Source organism: Zootermopsis nevadensis, unplaced genomic scaffold (genome assembly GCF_977971745.1).
Source record: "Zootermopsis nevadensis isolate Lab colony 2312 unplaced genomic scaffold, Znev_1.0 Znev_ptg000012l, whole genome shotgun sequence".
Classification (NCBI taxonomy): domain Eukaryota; kingdom Metazoa; phylum Arthropoda; class Insecta; order Blattodea; family Termopsidae; genus Zootermopsis; species Zootermopsis nevadensis.
The window spans coordinates 5459125-5482232 of NW_028259144.1; the positions used below are offsets into that span (position 1 = coordinate 5459125).

Consider the following 23108-nt stretch of genomic DNA (forward strand, 5'->3'; position numbering starts at 1 on the left):
GAAAACGATAGATGCGGGAAAGCATTAAAAATTTAAAAAAAAACAATGTTTCTCTTTCAAAGTTACTTCTTTTTACCAAAAAAGTCTTTAATGGACAACTGGTTTGTTGAAACTTTACGTTTTAGACCAAACAGAGCACTTTCCACGTTCAAAATGTTTTCTTCGTCACGTTCACTAATATTAAGCGCATAAAAGAACGACTCCACTTTCGCCAATGCAGCGAGTACTTCGGCAAAACTCGGCAAAGCTTCGGGCTCGCATTCGTCGTCTTCCTCTTCCTCACCGCTCCAAACCCCTTTGCGGACAATAACAGGAAGAATGGAAATACTATTACTGCCGAACTCAACGAAGACCCTGAACCGCTGGAAACGAGATGAACCAGAAGAATGAAAAGTGCCGCCAGCCTTTCCTTTGTACTTGTAATAAAAGCATTTGTGAAGAAATTCACACTGCACATGCCATCTGGCATCGCTGGAACGAAATATGAGTGCACCCTAATTAAAATCGTAAAATTTCTGACAATGCGCGCCGCCATTCTCTCCAACTATCACCCCTGCACCGCTGACCCTCATTCCAAAAGAATGTGCTGGTTACCGCTACTGTGTATTCCAAAAACATTATGCGTCTTTCGGTATTAATTTATCTCTAAACCCAGCATTTTAAATTCTCAGAAACGATCTTTGCGGGAATATTGTGGGCCGGGACTAAGATTTTTGAACGATCGATGCGATAAAACGATAGTTCGAGGAACGATAGAAGCGGGAAAATGTAACATTATTTTATATGGGATGTATTCGGGACCGAACAAAACGGACGATGCATCCGGGAAAACGATAGTTCCGGGAACGATGGATAGAGGTTTCACTGTACTTAAATCCAATAACTACTTAACAAAATTCACTTGCAAGCTTAATACAAATATTTTAAAAATGATATTCATTCATTAATAAATTCTGGCCCAGGCTAACAATGTACTCACAACCAATCCCCATCTGCAGAAAAGATGGCAAGCATATTGCTTTATACAATTTCACTTCTACAAAAAAGTTAACATAAATAATTACATGACCATTTGTGGGCACAATTTCCAACACTTTACTACCTCAAACTTGCCATACATAACCTCCAAATAATTAATGTAATGCTGCCATATATATTTTACTAAAAAGACAACAATTGATTCAGATATACCAGTTCAATGTTACTGGAATAAAATACTGTATTTACCTGAATAACACAACAGGCTATTTTTCCTGATTTATCATCTGAAAAACAAAGAAGTTGAAATAATGTCTGTGAAGAATAACTGCACATAAGAACTTCATTTGAATAATTAGTTCTCCTCAGAATATGAGAGTGGGAAAATAAATTTGTCTAATAATCAGGCAAATACTGTATTTGTTTTTGTATTACTATCATTGATGACCACTGACATTAAATTCCTTTAACTTACAAATATATGTAAATAACATCTAACAGACGAACAAGCATCACCTGCTGTTTGGTGTCTCTGTCACTGTCCACTCAGAATTGAGATAACCACTGTGAGGATTCCATGTCCGCACGACCACAGTGTTTCTGCCAGACACTGTCACAATAATGTCATCATCACCATCCATAAACTGGATTTCCCCTTGGTGTCCCTTCTCAAGGACATGTCTCCAAAGAATCTCACCTACAACAAAATAGCAAATGCTATGCTGTATTGCTCACTCGTGTTACAAGAATAAGTGACAAAGTAGTGGGTTTTGAGGTCCTCACTGCGGTGAGTATGAAGACAGCTATTTTCTGGGTAGTCTGGTAGAAGTTACCATTTCAGAGGCTACTGCTGCCTCCATCATAAGTGATAAAGTAATTTAGTAACCAATCAGCTCCAATGGACAGTTTTCTTTTTGAGCAGCAGATAGTTACTCAGCTGATCAGAAAAGTTCTTGTTATCAAGCCTACTGAGAGTTCAATCCTGATCATATCTTCAAACTCATACTTGGTTTCACTTAACAGTAATACCTGCTTTTGTCAGTGTAGTGTCCACAGTAACTTAAACATGACACATTCATCAAAATTTTTTGTCAATGATACTGGAAAATACCAAAGTAATTACTTTGAAGGTATGTGGTTGGTGCTCCTGTGTGAAAATTCTTGATCACAGCATAGAAAGGGTTAACATGACCTGGTAAGGCACTTTATAAAACCAAATGACTCCCAGAACACCCCAATGAACAAATCACAGTGCTGCATTTGACGTTTGAGTCTGCTATGGAGCTAAAGACAGATACGAAAAGGACAACAGGTCAGAGACAATCGTGGTGCTACAGTCACTTAACACCCCATAATTTTTAAATCAATTATAGGTTGAACTATTCTTCCACAATCAATATCAATATTATCCTCACAGTGACACACAACAAGCCAAACTTTTGAAGGTATTTCTTCATTATTCTATGTGTTATAACAGTCAAAACGCACTGTCTTCCAGCTTGGGAAGATGGGCACGGGACTAACAACCCTTCACTATATAAAGAATGAATCTGTTACAATGAACCTGTACTGAACAGATCCTTGGGTTCTCATAGGGTACCGTACAATGTCAAGCTCTTGTCAATACAATGATCCATTGGAAAGAACCATAACAGGGAAGCTAGAAGGCATGCAAAGGTAAATATTTGAACAGAACACAAGAGAAGAAAAATATATCTTAGAGATGAGAGAAACATTCCTGTGTTTATTACATATCTGCCTAATTCTGCAACTAATGCTAAAAAGATGTATTCTTGTGGAAGGTGCAGCATCCTAATATCCCAATGTTATGATCTTAAAATGCACACCAGAATAAAATTCACAAGTAAGCCACATATAAGGGACTCATATAGCACAAAAATATTTACTACACAGCAATTATGCTGGACACAATCCATTGTCAAAGGTATATTAACGCACATACAGTGTTTTGGGAGTTGACTCTACTTCAGTATTCCTCAAACCTCTTTTACTCATCACACATCCAAATTTGTCAAAATCATATGAAGGCACACCACAAATTTTAACCTAACAAAAGGGGGCAACAAATATAAATGGACATCAAGTGCAAGCATATGAAAATAAAGATGACATGTTAGATAAACAACCGATGATAAACTTTTGTGTGTGTTTGTGTATTACAAATTCTCATAATAAAACATAAAATATTGCCTTTTACTAATGAAATGCGTGAATATACAATTTCCTATAAAAATTTGTGGCATATCTGCAACCTTGTGGCAGGATGCCAGAGTGCTGTGAAACACTGCTCTATTCCCATCTTAGAATACCAGTGTGGTCTAGTGGTTAGCATAAAAGTTTGGTATTCAAAGGGTTCCTGGTATGATCCTAACTGCTGCCACTAATACTGAAAATAAAACCAATAACTTGTCATCAGAAGAACAGAGTATACCTAACACGCAAATGTACATATATATTAAATATATTTCAGGCAATGGACAATGTATGTTCAACATAACTGTGGTGTTGCATTAAATATATAGACAGTAAAAACTGATGATGAAATTACCAGACTTTAAATTCAATGCTGCGACTGCATTCTCTTCAGTAGCAACAAACACTTTCTTAACTGTAGAAACTGTGTCCAAGTGGGCAAACTTTAACTTGCCTACATACATTTGTATCCTGAAAGAAGAAGGTAAACATTAGTGCTTTTCTGTATAGCTAAGGTTCAAGAGATTTAAAATGTGTAGCATAAACTTAAGCACAAATAATGTACAAAATATCTTAGTCAAAAGTGGGGACAAAACTCACCAGTCTGGATATGTGGCCATTCTAAATACACAATACTTTGATCATTTGGTTAATTTATGGAGCTGTATAAACTGCTAAGGTTAAGATATCTAGATTCAGTGATGTGGCAGGATGACTTAAAGTCATGATTCACAAGGGATGTGGGATGCAGCAGTTCAAGGTGTTATCCTGGAATTTGCTAGACCTGCAGAAAATTATGAACAGGGTGATGTGGTATCATTCTAAGTGATGAATCAGCATGAATGGAATATTTTATGGCAATGTACTAGTATGAAACTTGGGGTCTCATTTTGCAGGATAAACACAAAAGATGTTTCAATTTTAAAGGCCTGTTGTATATTTCAAGCCATGGCAGTAGTATTCCTAGTTGACCCACTGTGGGCATAAGACACAGCATGCTTCACACCATGTAACATGGATTTGTGATCTAATCCAAGTAAACAATGTCAGTGAACTTTAGAAGGATGACCATATATACATATCCTTCATGAATTCTTGTTATAAGGGCTCCTTATTTGTCTTTTATAAATAATTTTAAACAGCCTTCCTTAACAACTCACAGCTAACAGTTTCCTGATGTCAGGCTATACTCCATAAGTTTCAGTTAAAATGCCAATACATGGCTGTAAACAACTTAATTTCATATGGGTACGCTAATAATGCCCTTTTTAAATTGTTAAATTTTATTTATTTAAGGGTTGATTATAACATTATTTTTTATATTGCACTTTCAAAGACACATACTCAAACATTTTTTTAGTAACTTTCCTGTACAACTTTGAGTTTCACTGAAACAACTAATTCTGGAAGGGATCATGTCATTTATTTAAGCCAGGTACCCCACAAGATAGCGACCCTGCAAGCCAAGGACACTGCTAATATGTCTGCTCAAATTTTGGAATTAATTTCATCATACTTTTAGCATTGGTGTAGTTTACAGTTACAATCAATTGCTTGATTTGTATTTGCGGTCATCTTATAAACATAACATAAATGGCAGGGCCCCTGATATTTCTCTGAGTGATAAAAATGTGATCAAGACACAATCTACATCAAGATTCAGAAGAGAAGCATTTCAAACATTTTTATGTTTCAAAAAACAGCTAAGTATGATCTGAGATTCTCACGGTTTAAATACAAAGATGATTGTCTTTTTTGAGTTGTAGCACCATGTAGTCTGGTAGAAATTTATACCAGACTACACAGTGCTACAACCCATAAAACAGCCATCTTCCAAAAGACAGCTGTTCACAACACCATGCATATGATAGCACATGAAGTGGAAGTAGTAGCAGATAGGTACCAGCATTTACTGGTCCCAATGTTGGGTCAGATCATAATGCAGCACCTAATACAGAGGACAATTCTTCACCCCTATAATACTTTTAATGCTTCTTCACAGAGTTTATGGTCACATTATTAGTGCAGGAATCACATTCAACCAGCGATTAGCAGTCTACTGCAGGGTACCAGACATAAAAAGATGAAAGTTTTCAATGCACTGATGCTCTAGATGGGACAGGACATGACAAGAGGACTTAAATGAATAGCTGCAAGTTCAACATGAAGAATACTTTTCATGTTTGTTGTCTACAAGAATGAGTCAAAACTCATGTTTCCATATTTTAAAATTTAGTTTAACATTTGCTGATAACACAACTACTGCACCACGTAAAAAAAGCAGAATTTGGATTGTATGTGGAAGATGAGAAGATTCATAGAATATGTAAAAGTGAAAGGGAGAGGTGTACCATCCCTTCACACATGCAGCTGCAAATAAAGTAATTATCCTGCCGTCAGGGACCGAACCCCGGTCGTCCAATCCGTACCCAATCACTATACTGACTGACCCATCCCGGCTCAATTTAACAATAAATACAGACAAAATATCATACACACACAAACACCCGTGCGCGAGTGAGTGCATGTGTGTACTCTTTCGTCGACTATGTTACACACGGTCTTCAAAACTAAAATAAATATAAAAGCAACAGCCACATAACAAATTCTTATGACGAAGATTCAACGCTGCAATAATGGTGAGGTTACTTTCCAGGTTTTGAATAATTTTACACTAGAAACACTGAAATAATTACCGGTCAAATTTTCCAATTTGATCTTCATATAAACATAATGAGCAGTTAAAGGCCCACACAAATATAAATATTGTCACTGTATACTTCATAGTACAAATTACACCTTGCTAATTTGATTTAAACAGACAGGAAAAACAGCTTGAACAATTCTCTCATGTTGTGGCACAGATTAACCCAGGCGAGAGTATCAAAAATATTGCTAGGCAACGCTGCGCCGTCGTCGTATTGTGCTGCAATCTGTGAGCGAATTGCCTGTAAACACAACGACAACGTATCAGTAGTCCAGTCGATATGAAGGTTAGGTATTCTTCAACCTTCGAAACCTCTCCAACTCGCAAAGGCCATTCATATAACATGAATAATTTTTAAACTGATATCGTAAGTAATCTATGTCTCAGAGGACCTCAATCCATCTTTAGGGTAAAAATGGGTGTGTATTTTTTTATTTTTATGCATATATGTATTTATTTATGTATAACAATCTTCACAAATTTATCCTTCATTTAAAGGCATCCCAGCTAAATGAGACTTCCTTAAAATTATGATAAGCATTTCAACTATAGCAATCCATAATATCCTTACTAAAATGTACTGAACCACAAAGTAGTCTGATATTCATAAGGACTGAGGTCAGTTGAGGTATGAAAATTGTCAAAAAAAAAAGTTTTGATCATAGAAATTTATTTTTAACTTTATAATTAGTCTTCGGGTGTATACTTGGATCTACAGAAAACAACGTTTTCAGTGACTTCAATATATAACATGGAAAAATACTGAAAAGTTTCCAGTTATTGAATATTATTACACATTTACCGCAGTTACATATGGAAACGCAGTTTCTTGAATAATACCCATTTTTATAATGAGCCGGCACAGCTCAGTCGGTATAGTGACTGGCTACGGACTGGACGACCGAATTTCGATTCTCCGACGGGGCAGAGGATTTTTCCTTTAGCCTCTGCGTCCAGACCGGCTCTGGGGCCCACTCAGCCTCCTCTACAATTGGTACCGAGGTCCTTTCCCGGGGGTAAAGCCGGCCTGGGCGTGATGCTGACCACTTACCCCCATCTAGTGCCGAGGTCAAGAAAGAGAGGAGCTATACTTCCACTCACCCCTAGCGTCTGTTGGGTACGTAGCAGGACAAACTTTTTACCTATTTTTATAATATTGTGACGTGTTGCCGTGAGAGCAGCACAACAATGTCAATAAACAGTTCAATTGTCTGTTTATTGCCATTGTCACGTTTATTTATAGATATTGTTGCGTTAGACATTGTCGTGTTCAAACATTGTTGCGTTTGGCTTTGTTGTATTCGTTTATAGACATTGTTGTGCTGTTTATAGACATTGTTGCGTTTGTCTATTAGCATTGTTGTGTTCATTGGTGTGCTGCTCTATAAGCAGCTCATCCGTCCCATGATGGATTACGCATGCCCGATCTGGAGGTCAGCTGCCCGCAGCCACGTCCGGAAGCTGCAAGTTCTGCAATCCAAGTGTCTTCGCATTGTTACTAACGCGCCCTGGTACGTTAGTAACAGGCAAATACATGAGGATCTGGGGGTCCCTTTCTTTGCCGACCACATTAGAGCACTGACTGAGAGATTTGACTCGAGGTTAGCTGGTGTGGGGAACCCCTTAGTCCGGCAACTCGGGAGGCACTCGTGCCGAACGAGGGCTGCCAGAGGTCGCCCAAGGGCAACCGAGGGCGACCGATGTTCAGCAGGCCAGCCGAGGCCGTCCCCAAAAGACGGCCAAGTCGGCACAACGAGTGGTTAGACTACTCGGCTACCCTTACTGAGGTTTTCCGTGCTTTCCTCAGTTGTAAGGCGAATGCCAGGGTATAACTTAATAGGGGCACGGCCCGCCACCCTCCCCCCCGATCATGGAGGCCATCAGCTGAAGTGATCTTCCCCCCATGCCGCAGAGGCCTTCAGCCGAAACGGCCCCTCCCTCTCTGGGTTCAAACCCCAGAGATCCAACCAACCAACCAAATTCTTTTGGATAACTTGCCTGATGGGATAACCTCCCGTCAGCAGCAACAGATCCCAGTGTGAATGATCGAGGCTCCCGCCATGACGAAACCCCGTTAGCTTTAGCAAAATTTCCGTTTTTTATATTAAGACCGTTTACCATTTCCAGCAATGCGCCTTGTGCACAGGAATGGTTTCACCTAGGTAGGGACGATGCTTGCGCTTGCGCAGGACTCCGCCCTCAGTTAGCTTTTTTTTGGTTTGGCTTTTTTGACGAGAGTGTGAAGAGAGAGTGTGGAAAGAGATGAAGCGTGAGTCGGATGTAGAAATGAGTTGCAAGCGATAAGCTGTTGCGGACAGCGGTGGCAAGCGATAAGCGATGAGTGTGGAAAGAACAGAGCTGTGAATCGGGCGTAAGAGAAGTGTGTGGTTGAGTCGAGTGAGCCCAGTCGTTATAGATTTTTGTCGAGAGGCAGTGCAGTCTCCGTCATTTAATGTTAGCCTTGGAATTTAGCTAAGAGGTATTCAACTTCTTAATTCCAAACTTTCGAACGTCGGTACTCAAACAAATGCGTTCATCGGGATAATTAGCAACATTTATTTCCTGCGATACATGTTAAAATACTGTGTGCTTTGTAGAGTGAAGACGAGAGGACGTTCTCCTTTCAGTGACGAATGCAAGATGGAGACAAGTAGAACATTACACTTACGGTCTGATGTACGTGTGCGTGTGAATTGCATAAATGTGTCATTAAACTCCTTGAATTAACTTTCGACATTACACGCGTGCACAAAAGAGGCGAGAGTTTCTTATGGTGACAGCCAATAAATTCCGCATGTACCTGATTCACGAATTTTCGAAAAAAAACCATCGATGGTCGGAAATTGCTGAAAATTTACATAGACGTCGTGCCACAGGTAAGTAATACCATTTCATAACCTTTCGTGTCACAGCACTTGTAATAAATTCACACGACGTTAGCATAGTCCCGAGGTGGAGAAACGCGAAATCGGCCACGATCACCAACATCCGACTTTATCAACAAGGAATTACGCACAAAAACGTTACTTTACATATTATATCTATGTGCCTATACGTGCACAGATACGTCATAAGACTACAAAATGCACAAAATGAGTGTAAAAATATTTTTATGGCGAAGAAACTGATAGTGACTAAGGTTATGTAAGCGCGTTGTAGCTTCATACGTAAGGATTCGCGCACAGAAATCACCATACGTAAATAAAGGTGTTACAATTGAATCTGAATACAGTCAAGTGACGGAAATTAAGAAAAACAAGAAATAAATATACAATATGAATTGCAAAAATCAAAAACCATTTCGAAAATTATGCGATTGTTCTTATCCAATGAATGTAGCGTACAGATGGCAGCATGTGTAAAAACACTTTCCGAATTAGACTGCTGATGGCGTGCTGTTACAGTCAGGTAAATCAATAACCCTTCTACGTACCGATTGGCCGACAGCAGAGCTCACAAAATTATGAAATCTAACGGAGAGAAAACTAAACAGAAAATTACGTGGTTCAATTTGATTGGATAGACCTGTACATCGGCTTTCAAATACGTGAGATTCACGTCAGCCCCGGAAGTGAAAGTCAGTCGTTATTGATTTTCGTCGAGAGGCAGTGCAGTCTCCGTGATTCAATGTTTGCCTTGGAATTTAGCTAAGAGATATTCACCTTCTTAAGTTCAAGCTTTCGGACGTTGGTACTCAAACAAATGCATTCATCCCGATAGCTAGCAACATTTATTTCCCGCGATACATAATAAACTACTGTGTGCTTCGTAGAGTGAAGACGAGAGGACGTTCTCCTTCCAGATTCGTATGCAAGATGGTGTCAAGTAGAAAATTACACTTACGGTCTGATGTACGTGAATGAGTGAATTGCCGAGATGTGTCATTAAACTCCGTGAATTAACTTTAGACATTACACGCGTGCACAAAAGAGGCGAGAGTTCCTTATGGTGACAGTCAATAAATTCCACATGTACCTGATTCACTGAAGTTGGACGGGCATAAATGTGACGTGTGTGTGCATATGTATACATATATATTTCTGACAAGCCGGATCTTTGTAATATCTCGATACACATTAAAATAAAATTTTGACATGTGTATTAATGATTGCTAAGCGTAAGCAGACTACAAATGCATTTCAACAACTACAATGCGTAAAAACATACACAAGTGACGTGAGCCAATAGATTCTCGAGGTCAACAATAAGGTAACCAATGTAAAATTTTTGAAGTGTGAAGCTATGGTAGTAACTCTAACAACAAGATTGTTCTATAATTTGAGAACATTGAAATATTCGATTGTTTAATATCCCGAAATCGATATTAGAACTCATACGATGCCTTACCAGAGACAATTTGCATCACGTCACTGCGCATCAACTTCAGCGCAGATGACCCATTAACCTAACCTAACTAAACCAAGGCAACCGAACAGGGGTATTCTGAGTCAGATGAACATGGCGACCTGCGCACTAATTTTCGAAATAGATCATCGATGGTCGGAAATTGCTGAAATTTTGTATGGACGTCGTGCCACGGGTAACTAATAAAAATTCATACGCTTTCGTGCCACAACACTTGTAATAAATTCACAAGAAGGTATCAAAGTCGCGAGGTGGAAGAAACTCGAAATTGGCCACGATCACCAACATCGACTGAATGATGAAGGAGTTATGCACTCGAAATATTTTAAAATAAAATTTTAACATGTGTCTTAATATTTATTAAGCGTAAGTAGACCACACATGCAATTAAACAACTACAATTGCGTTAAAACATGCATAAGTGACATGAGACAATTGTGTTACGAGGTTCACAAGTAGGTACCCAATGTAAAATCTTTGAAGTATAAAGGTATGGTAGTGACTCAAACACAAGATTGTTCTATAATTTGAGAACATTGAAATATTCGAGTTTTTAATTTCCCGCAATCGATAACAGAACTCATACGATGCCTTAACATAGACAATTTGCACACGTCACTGCGAATCACCTTCTGCGCAGATGCCCCATTAACATAACCTAACATAAGACAACCCTATAGCGGTGATCTGCGTCAGCTGATTATGACGAACTGGGTATGAATTTTCGAAAAAAACCATCGATGGTCGGAAATTGCTGAAAATTTACATAGACGTCGTGCCACAATTTTATACTCTTTCGTGTCACAGCACTTGTAATAAATTCACACGAAGTTAGCAAAGTCCCGAGGTGGAGAAACGCGAAATCGGCCACGATCACCAACATCCGACTTCATCCACAAGGAATAACGCACAAAAACGTTACTTTACATATTATATCTGGTGCCTATACGTGCACAGATACGCCATCAGACTACAAAATGCAAGTGACGGAAAATAAGAAAAACAAATAAATATGCAATACGAATCGCGAAGATCAAAAACCATTTCGAAAATTATGCAATCGTTCGTACGTATTGAATGTAGCGTACAGATGGCAGCATGTGTAAAGAAACCTTCCGAAATAGACCGGTGACGACGTGCTGTTGCAGTCAGGTAATTAAATTAGGTATGAAAGTGAAGCCCAGAACATAATATACTTCTTAAAGTGACGGAATCGAATTTTTGAGTGTTTAATAATTTACAATTAACCATAACGAGCTCAAGGTGCCCACACATGCGCACGTCATACGACTGCACTGCGCAACAACGTCTGCGCAGGTGCCCCACTAACCTAACCTAACCTAACCTAACCTAACCTAACCCAAACCAACCAAAACGGGGTAATCTCGATCAGTGCAAAATGGTTTCCTGCGCACGAATTTTGGAAAAAGCGAATGGATGCTCAGAAATTATTGAAATTTTGTATGGACGTCATGCCACAGGTAAGTTAATGATATTCATACTCTATTATGTCTTATCGCTTTTTAGAAATTCGCACGAAGGAATCAAAATCGTGAGGTGGAGGATGCGCAAAGTCGACCACGACCACTTATCAATAACGATATTACGCGCTCACACAATCCCCATATAACACAAATAGTGCTTATATGCGTCTAATACATCCTAACACGTCTAAAATTACATAATGTTTCCACAAGAATTATTTCTTGCAAAATTGATGCAGTGTATATGTTGACGCAAATACGTAGCAGATTCACGCGTAACGATGACCCAATGTAACTCACTATAAATAAGCATCATGTAACGAAAGAATCGGAATAAACATACGTGATTGATAGTACGTCATTTATTAATATAAATCGCCTCACAAAAAAACTGAGTATAAATATCTGGTACATTAAATGCAACGTTGGTGGGCGCGGAATTCGTGGCGCACGTCAAACTTGTGGTAACATATTAGTGTCCTATGTCAAATGTCAACAAAATATATCGAAAATATTGCCTCACATTTATTCGAGGACACAAGTACAAACACAAAGACGCAGTCTATCGGAAAAATACGGAATCAAAGATAAGACGTGCCATCTGTGATGACCTCAATGGAAAGAAATCAATACTTTCGAATGGCATCGAGGACCAATCAGAAGTCAGTCAGTACTGATTCTGTCTTGGAACAGTCGGCTGGTCCCGATTGAATAGTCGCCATTAAACTACGGTTGCAATTATTTGATTTCTGTCGGTAAGTTTCAATGTAATTTTGTGTTTTAGAAATACAGTTCTCCGGGACCATTATCAAGATTAATTACCACCTTTCAATCACGTATTAACGGGTGTTACCTACAGTGAATATCAGTGTAAGGATGTCTTCTCGGTGACGTGTGAGAATAGAAACAAGTGAAACACCAATCCAACATAACGTGCAAGAATATGTGCGGTTCGCCACATTGAGACATACGACTTCAGTCAAAGGACATTTGCATGCCATGTGTGCTCAGTAAAGACGTTTGTACGAGTTAGTAACACGTAAATCAAATACAGATCAGCAGAAGCTGGACCTACGTAATTTGAGAACATTTATTCTTTATAACGATGACTGATGTCACTGTAGTAATTACATGTAGTGTAATATAAAATTAAATAAATATTTTAATAAATTCTTCTTCGTGTGACAAAATACATACTTCCACTATGAAATATTCAATAACATCATATTTAAGTGATACGTGATTGGTGTACTTGCAATTACTGAAAGTATGTGTCCAATAAAATATCCTTGTAAAAAATTAAATTAGGTATGAAAGTGAAGCCCAGAACAGAATATACTTCTTAAAGTGACGGAATCGAATTTTTGAGTGTTTAATAATTTACAATTAACCATAACGAGCTCAAGGTGCCCTCATATGCGCACGTCACACGACTGCACTGCGCAACAACGTCTGCGCAGGTGCCCAAATAACCTAGCCTAACCCAAACCAAACAAAACGGGGTAATCTCGATCAGTGCAAATGGTTTCCTGCGCACGAATTTTGCAAAAAGCGAAAGGATGCTCAGAAATTATTGAAATTTTGTATGGACGTCATGCCACAGGTATGTTAATGATATTCATACTCTATTATGTCTTATCGATTTTTAGAAATTCGCACGAAGGAATCAAAATCGTGAGGTGGAGGATGTGCAAAGTCGGCCACGACCACTTATCAATAACGATATTACGCGCTCACACAATCCCCATATAACACAAATAGTGCTTATATGCGTATAATACATCATAACACGTCTAAAATTACATAATTTTTCCACAAGAATTATTTCTTGCAAAATTGATGCAGTGTATATGTTGACGCAAATACGTAGCAGATTCACGCGTAACGATGACCCAATGTAACTCACTATAAATAAGCATCATGTAACGAAAGAATCGGAATAAACATACGTGATTGATAGTACGTCATTTATTATTATAAATCGCCTCACAAAAAAACTGAGTATAAATATCTGGTACATTAAATGCAACGTTGGTGGGCGCGGAATTCGTGGCGCACGTCAAACTTGTGGTAACATATTGGTGTCCTATGTCAAATGTCAACAAAATATATCGAAAATATTTCCTCACATTTACTCGAGGACACGACGTTCAAACACAAAGACGCAGTCTATCGGAAAAATACGGAATCAAAGATAAGACGTGCCATCTGTGATGACCTCAATGGAAAGAAATCAATACTTTCTAAAGGCATCGAGGACCAATCAGAAGTCAGTCAGTACTGATTCTGTCTTGGAACAGTCGGCTGGTCCCGATTGAATAGTCGCCATTAAACTACGGTTGCAATTATTTGATTTCTGTCGGTCAGTATCAATGCAATTTTGTGTTTTAGAAATACAGTTCTTCGAGACCATTATCAAGATTAATTACCACCGTTCGAACACGTATTAACGGCTGCTACCTACAGTGAATCTCAATGTAAGGATGTCTTCTCAGTGACGTGTGAGAATAGAAACAAGTGAAACACCAATCCAACATAACGTGCAAGAATATGTGCGGTTCGCCACATTGAGACATACGACTTCAGTGAAAGGACATTTGCATGCCATGTGTGCTCAGTAAAGACTTTGTAAATGTTAGTAACACGTAAATCATATACAGATCAGCAGAACCTGGACCTGTGTAATTTGAGAACATTTATTCTTTATAACGATGACTGGGGTCACTGTAGTAATTATATGTAGTGTAATATAAATTTAAATAAATATTTTAATAAATTCTTCTTCGTGTGAGAAAATATATACTTCCACTATGAAATATTCAATAACATCATATTTAAGTGATAAGTGATTGGTGTACTTGCAATTACTGAATGTAGGTGTCCAATAAAATATCCTTGTAAAAAAATTAAATTAGGTATGAAAGTGAAGCCCAGAACAGAATATACTTCTTAAAGTGACGGAATCGAATTTTTGAGTGTTTAATAATTTACAATTAACCATAACGAGCTCAAGGTGTCCTCATATGCGCACGTCATTCGACTGCACTGCGCAACAACGTCTGCGCAGGTGCCCCACTAACCTAACCTAACCTAACCCAAACCAACCAAAATGGGGTAATCTCGATCAGTGCAAAATGGTTTCCTGCGCACGAATTTTGCAAAAAGCGAATGGATGCTCAGAAATTATTGAAATTTTGTATGGACGTCATGCCACAGGTAAGTTAATGATATTTATACTCTATTATGTCTTATCGATTTTTAGAAATTCGCACGAAGGCATCAAAGTCGTGAGGTGGAGGATGCGCAAAGTCGGCCACGACCACTTATTAATAACGATATTACGCGCTAATACAATTCCCATATAACACAAATAGTGCTTATATGCGTATAATACATCATAACACGTCTAAAATTACATAACTTTTCCACAAGAATTATTTCTTGCAAAATTGATGCAGTGTATATTTTGACGCAAATACGTCGCAGATTCATGCGTAACGATGACCCAATCTAACTCACTATCAATAAGCATCATGTAACGAAAGAATCGGAATAAACATACGTGAATGATAGTACGTCATTTATTAATATAAATCGCCTCACAAAAAAACTGAGTATAAATAACTGGTACATTAATTGCAATGTTGTTGGGCGCGGAATTCGTGGCGCACGTCAAACTTGTGGTAACATATTGGTTTCCTATGTCAAATGTCAACAAAATATATCGAAAATATTGCCTCACATTTACTCGAGGACACGACGTACAAACACAAAGACGCAGTCTATCGGAAAAATACGGAATCAAAGATAAGACGAGCCATCTGTGATGACCTCAATGGAAAGAAATCAATAATTTCGAATGGCATCGAGGACCAATCAGAAGTCAGTCAGTACTGATTCTGTCTTGGAACAGTCGGCTGGTCCCGATTGAATAGTCGCCATTAAACTACGGTTGCAATTATTTGATTTCTGTCGGTCAGTATCAATGTAATTTTGTGTTTTAGAAATACAGTTCTTCGAGACCATTATCAAGATTAATTACCACCGTTCGAACATGTATTAACGGGTGCAACCTACAGTGAATGTCAGTGTAAGGATGTTTTCTCAGTGACGTGTGAGAATAGAAACAAGTGAAACACCAATCCAACATAACGTGCAAGAATATGTGCGGTTCGCCACATTGAGACATACGACTTCAGTGAAAGGACATTTCCATGCAATGTGTGCTCAGTAAAGACGTTTGTACGTGTTGGTAACACGTAAATCATATACAGATCAGCAGAACCTGGACCTGTGTAATTTGAGAACATTTATTCTTTATAACGATGACTGGGGTCACTGTAGTAATTATATGTAGTGTAATATAAAATTAAATAAATATTTTAATAAATTCTTCTTCGTGTGACAAAATATATACTTCCACTATGAAATATTCAATAACATCATATTCAAGTGATAAGTGATTGGTGTACTTGCAATTACTGAATGTAGGTGTCCAATAAAATATCCTTGTAAAATAATTAAATTAGGTATGAAAGTGTAGCCCAGAACAGAATATACTTCTTAAAGTGACGGAATCGAATTTTTGAGTGTTTAATAATTTACAATTAACCATAACGAGCTCAAGGTGCCTTCACATGCGCACGTCATACGACTGCACTGCGCAACAACGTCTGCGCATGTGCCCCACTAACCTAACCTAACCTAACCTAACCTAACCTAACCTAACCCAAACCAACCAAAACGGGTGAAATCTCGATCAGTGCAAAATGGTTTCCTGCGCACGAATTTTGTAAAACGCGAATGGATGCTCAGAAATTATTGAAATTTTGTATGGACGTCATGCCACAGGTAAGTTAATGATATTTATACTCTATTATGTCTTATCGATTTTTAGAAATACGCACGAACTCATCAAATTCGTGAGGTGGAGGATGCGCAAAGTCGGCCACGCCCATTTAACAATACCGATATTACGCGCTCACACAATCCCCAAATAACACAAATAGTGCTTATATGCGTATAATACATCATAACACGCCTAAAATTACATAATTTTTCCACAAGAATTATTTCTTGCAAAATTGATGCACTGTATATTTTGACGCAAATACGTCGCAGATTCATGCGTAACGATGACCCAATCTAACTCACTATCAATAAGCATCATGTACCGAAAGAATCGGAATAAACATACGTGAATGATAGTACGTCATTTATTAATATAAATCGCCTCACAAAAAAACTGAGTATAAATAACTGGTACATTAATTCCAATGTTGTTGGGCGCGGAATTCGTGGCTCACGTCAAACTTGTGATAACATATTGGTGTCCTATGTCAAATGTCAACAAAATATATCGAAAATATTGCCTCACATTTACTCGAGGACACGACGTACAAACACAAAGACGCAGTCTATCGGAAAAATACGGAATCAAAGATAAGACGTGCCATCTGTGATAACCTCAATGGAAAGAAATCAATAATTTCGAATGGCATCGAGGACCAATCAGAAGTCAGTCAGTACTGATTCTGTCTTGGAACAGTCGGCTGGTCCCGATTGAATAGTCGCCATTAAACTACGGTTGCAATTATTTGATTTCTGTCGGTCAGTATCAATGTAATTTTGTGTTTTAGAAATACAGTTCTTCGAGACCATTATCAAGATTAATTACCACCGTTCGAACATGTATTAACGGGTGCTACCTACAGTGAATCTCAGTGTAAGAATGTCTTCTCAGTGACGTGTGAGAATAGAAACAAGTGAAACACCAATCCAACATAACGTGCAAGAATATGTGCGGTTCGCCACATTGAGACATACGACTTCAGTGAAAGGACATTCGCATGCCATGTGTGCTCAGTAAAGACGTTTGTACGTGTTAGTAACACGTAAATCATATACAGATCAGCAGAACCTGGACCTGTGTAATTTGAGAACATTTATTCTTTATAACGATGACTTTGGTCACTGTAGTAATTATATGTAGTATAATATAAAATTAAATAAATATTTTAATAAATTCTTCTTCGTGTGACAAAATATATACTTCCACTATGAAATATTCAATAACATCATATTTAAGTGATAAGTGATTGGTGTACTTGCAATTACTGAATGTAGGTGTCCAATAAAATAATCTTGTAAAAAAATTAAATTAGGTATGAAAGTGAAGCCCAGAACAGAATATACTTCTTAAAGTGACGGAATCGAATTTTTGAGTGTTTAATAATTTACAATTAAACCATAACGAGCTCAAGGTGCCCTCACATGCGCACGTCATACGACTGCACTGCGCAACAACGTCTGCGCAAGTGCCCCACTAACCTAACCTAACCTAACCTAACCCAAACCAACCAAAACGGGGTAATCTCGATCAGTGCAAAATGGTTTCCTGCGCACGAATTTTGCAAAAAGCGAATGGATGCTCAGAAATTATTGAAATTTTGTATGGACGTCATGCCACAGGTAAGTTAATGATATTTATACTCCTTTATGTCTTATCGATTTTTAGAAATTCGCACGAAGGCATCAAAGTCGTGAGGTGGAGGATGCGCAAAGTCGGCCACGACCACTTATCAATAACGATATTACGCGCTCACACAATCCCCATATAACACAAATGGTGCTTATATGCGTATAATACATCATAACACGTCTAAAATTACATAATTTTTCCACAACAATTATTTCTTGCAAAATTGATGCAGTGTATATTTTGACGCAAATACGTCGCAGATACATGCGTAACGATGACCCAATCTAACTCACTATCAATAAGCATCATGTAACGAAAGAATCGGAATAAACATAAGTGAATGATAGTACGTCATTTATTAATATAAATCGCCTCACAAAAAAACTGAATATAAATATCTGGTAAATTAAATGCAACGTTGGTGAGCGCGGAATTCGTGGCGCACGTCAAACTTGTGGTAACATATTGGTGTCCTATGTCAAATGTCAACAAAATATATCGAAAATATTGCCTCACATTTACTCGAGGACACGACGTACAAACAAAAGAAGCAGTCTATCGGAAAAATACGGAATCAAAGATAAGACGTGCCATCTGTGATGACCTCAATGGAAAGAAATCAATAATTTCGAATGGCATCGAGGACCAATCAGAAGTCAGTCAGTACTGATTCTGTCTTGGAACAGTCGGCTGGTCCCGATTGAATAGTCGCCATTAAACTACGGTTGCAATTGTTTGATTTCTGTCGGTCAGTATCAAGGTAATTTTGTGTTTTAGAAATACAGTTCTTCGAGACTATTATCTAGATTAATTACCTCCGTTCGAACATGTATTGACGGGTGCTACATACAATGAATCTCAGTGTAAGGATGTCTTCTCAGTGACGTGTGAGAATAGAAACAATTGAAACACCAATCCAACATAACGTGCAAGAATATGTGCGGTTCGCCACATTGAGACATACGACTTCAGTGAAAGGACATTTGCATGCCATGTGTCCTCAGTAAAGATGTTTGTACATGTTAGTAACACGTAAATCATATACAGATCAGCAGAACCTGGACCTGTGTAATTTGAGAACATTTATTCTTTATAACGATGACTGGGGTTACTGTAGTAATTATATGTAGTGTAATATAAAATTAAATAAATATTTTAATAAATTCTTCTTCGTGTGACAAAATATATACTTCCACTATGAAATATTCAATAACATCATATTTAAGTGATAAGTGATTGGTGTACTTGCAATTACTGAATGTAGGTGTCCAATAAAATATCCTTGTAAAAAAATTAAATTAGGTATGAAAGTGAAGCCCAGAACAGAATATACTTCTTAAAGTGACGGAATCGAATTTTTGAGTGTTTAATAATTTACAATTAACCATAACGAGCTCAAGGTGCCCTCACATGCGCACGTCATACGACTGCAATGCGCAACAACGTCTGCGCAGGTGCCCCACTAACCTAACCTAACCTAACCTAACCTAACCCAAACCAACCAAAACGAGGGAAATCTCGATCAGTGCAAAATGGTTTCCTGCGCACGAATTTTGCAAAAAGCGAATGGATGCTCAGAAATTATTGAAATTTTGTATGGACGTCATGCCACAGGTACGTTAATGATATTTATACTCCTTTATGTCTTATCGATTTTTAGAAATTCGCAAGAAGGCATCAAAGTCGTGAGGTGGAGGATGCGAAAGTCGGCCACGCCCACTTATCAATAACGATATTACGCGCTCACACAATCCCCATATAACACAAATAGTGCTTATATGCGTATAATAAATCATAACACGCCTAAAATTACATAATTTTTCCACAAGAATTATTTCTTGCAAAATTGATGCAGTGTATATTTTGACGCAAATACGTCGCAGATTCATGCGTAACGATGACCCAATCTAACTCACTATCAATAAGCATCATGTAACGAAAGAATCGGAATAAACATACGTGAATGATAGTACGTCATTTATTAATATAAATCGACTCACAAAAAAACTGATTATAAATAACTGGTACATTGATTCAAACATTGTTGGGCGCGGAATTCGTGGCGCACGTCAAACTTGTGGTAACATATTAGTGTCCTATGTCAAATGTCAACAAAATATATCGAAAATATTGCCTCACATTTATTCGAGGACACAAGTACAAACACAAAGACGCAGTCTATCGGAAAAATACGGAATCAAAGATAAGACGTGCCATCTGTGATGACCTCAATGGAAAGAAATCAATAATTTCGAATGGCATCGAGGACCAATCAGAAGTCAGTCAGTACTGATTCTGTCTTGGAACAGTCGGCTGGTCCCGATTGAATAGTCGCCATTAAACTACGGTTGCAATTATTTGATTTTGGCGGTCAGTATCAATGTATTTTTGTGTTTTAGAAATACAGTTCTTCGAGACCATTATCAAGATTAATTACCACCGTTCGAACATGTATTAACGGGTGCTACCTACAGTGAATTTCAGTGTAAGGATGTCTTCTCAGTGACGTGTGAGAATAGAAACAAGTGAAACACCAATAAAACATAACGTGCAAGAATATGTGTGGTTCGCCACATTGAGACGTACGACTTCAGTGAAAGGACATTTGCATGCCATGTGTGCTCAGTAAAGACGTTTTTTACGTGTTAGTAACACGTAAATCATATACAGATCAGCAGAACCTGGACCTGTGTAATTTGAGAACATTTATTCTTTATAACGATGACTGGGGTCACTGCAGTAATTATATGTAGTGTAATATAAAATTAAATAAATATTTTAATAAATTCTTCTTCGTGTGACAAAATATATACTTCCACTATGAAATATTCAATAACATCATATTTAAGTGATAAGTGATTGGTGTACTTGCAATTACTGAATTTAGGTGTCCAATAAAATATCCTTGTAAAAAAATTAAATTAGGTATGAAAGTGAAGCCCAGAACAGAATATACTTCTTAAAGTGACGGAATCGAATTTTTGAGTGTTTAATAATTTACAATTAACCATAACGAGCTCAAGGTGCCCTCACATGCGCACGTCATACGACTGCACTGCGCAACAACGTCTCCGCAGGTGCCCCACTAACCTAACCTAACCTAACTCAAACCAACCAAAACGCAGTAATCTCGATCAGTGGAAAATGGTTTCCTGCGCACGAATTTTGCAAAAAGCGAATGGATGCTCAGAAATTATTGAAATTTTGTATGGACGTCATGCCACAGGTAAGTTAATGATATTTATACTCTATTATGTCTTATCGATTTTTAGAAATTCGTACGAAGGCATCAAAGTCGTGAGGTGGAGGATGCGCAAAGTCGGCCACGACCACTTATCAATAACGATATTACGCGCTCACACAATCCCCATATAACACAAATAGTGCTTATATGCGTATAATACATCATAACACGTCTAAAATTACATAATTTTTCCACAAGAATTACTTCTTGCAAAATTGATGCAGTGCATATTTTGAAGCAAATACGTCGCAGATTCATGCGTAACGATGATCCAATCTAACTCACTATCAATAAGCATCATGTAATGAAAGAATCGGAATAAACATACGTGAATGATAGTACGTCATTTATTAATATAAATCGCCTCACAAAGAAACTGAGTATAAATATCTGGTACATTAAATGCAACGTTGGTGGGCGCGGAATTCGTGGCGCACGTCAAACTTGTGGTAACATATTGGTGTCCTATGACAAATGTCAACAAAATATATCGAAAATATTGCCTCACATTTACTCGATTACACGACGTACAAACACAAAGACGCAGTCTATCGGAAAAATACGGAACCAAAGATAAGACGTGCCATCTGTGATGACCTCAATGGAAAGAAATCAATAATTTCGAATGGCATCGAGGACCAATCAGAAGTCAGTCAGTACTGATTCTGTCTTGGAACAGTCGGCTGGTCCCGATTGAATAGTCGCCATTAAACTACGGTTGCAATTATTTGATTTCTGTCGGTCAGTATCAATGTAATTTTGTGTTTTAGAAATACAGTTCTTCGAGACCATTATCAAGATTAATTACCACCGTTCGAACATGTATTAACGGCTGCTACCTACAGTGAATCTCAGTGTAAGGATGTCTTCTTAGTGACGTGTGAGAATAGAAACAAGTGAAACACCAATCCAACATAACGTGCAAGAATATGTGCGGTTCGCCACATTGAGACATACGACTTCAGTGAAAGGACATTTGCATGCCATGTGTGCTCAGTAAAGACGTTTGTACGTGTTAGTAACACGTAAATCATATACAGATCAGCAGAACCTGGACCTGTGTAATTTGAGAACATTTATTCTTTATAACGATGACTGGGGTCACTGCAGTAATTATATGTAGTGTAATATAAATTTAAATAAATATTTTAATAAATTCTTCTTCGTGTGACAAAATATATACTTCCACTATGAAATATTCAATAACATCATATTTAAGTGATAAGTGATTGGTGTACTTGCAATTACTGAATGTCGGTGTCCAATAAAATATCCTTGTAAAAAAATAAATTAGGTATGAAAGTGAAGCCCAGAACAGAATATACTTCTTAAAGTGACGGAATCGAATTTTTGAGTGTTTAATAATTTACAATTAACCATAACGAGCTCAAGGTGCCCTCACATGCGCACGTCATATGACTGCACTGCTCAACAACGTCTCCGCAGGTGCCCCACTAACCTAACCTAACCTAACCTAACCTAACCAAAACCAACCAAAACGGGGTAATCTCGATCAGTGCAAAATGGTTTCCTGCGCACGAATTTTGCAAAAAGCGAATGGATGCTCAGAAATTATTGAAATTTTGTATGGACGTCATGCCACAGGTAAGTTAATGATATTTATACTCTATTATG

The 23108-nt window shown here is 37.9% G+C and overlaps 1 protein-coding gene and 1 long non-coding RNA gene across 5 annotated transcripts in view; one reads left to right on the forward strand and one right to left on the reverse strand.

Moving 5' to 3' along the window:
* EMC1 (ER membrane protein complex subunit 1) overlaps window positions 1-23108 on the reverse strand; it is a 66196-nt gene that overhangs the window by 26238 nt on the left and 16850 nt on the right. For 2 of the 4 annotated variants that reach the window (XM_087347735.1, XM_022081672.2), the window contains exons 1-3: window positions 5889-6065; window positions 3548-3663; window positions 1495-1675 (exon numbers count right to left, since the gene is read on the reverse strand). In XM_087347735.1, the coding sequence (XP_087203861.1) occupies window positions 1495-1675; window positions 3548-3663; window positions 5889-5977 (386 nt within the window). In that variant the 5' untranslated portion in view covers window positions 5978-6065. Of the gene's footprint in view, window positions 1-1494; window positions 1676-2101; window positions 2263-3547; window positions 3664-5888; window positions 6066-23108 lie in introns of those variants that run through there. The other 2 variants (XM_087347738.1, XM_087347737.1) reach the window with 2 other exon arrangements.
* LOC147873950 (uncharacterized) lies at window positions 14380-16143 on the forward strand. Its single transcript, XR_015534904.1, has 2 exons — window positions 14380-14964; window positions 15753-16143. It is a non-coding gene; the product is annotated as an uncharacterized LOC147873950 (long non-coding RNA).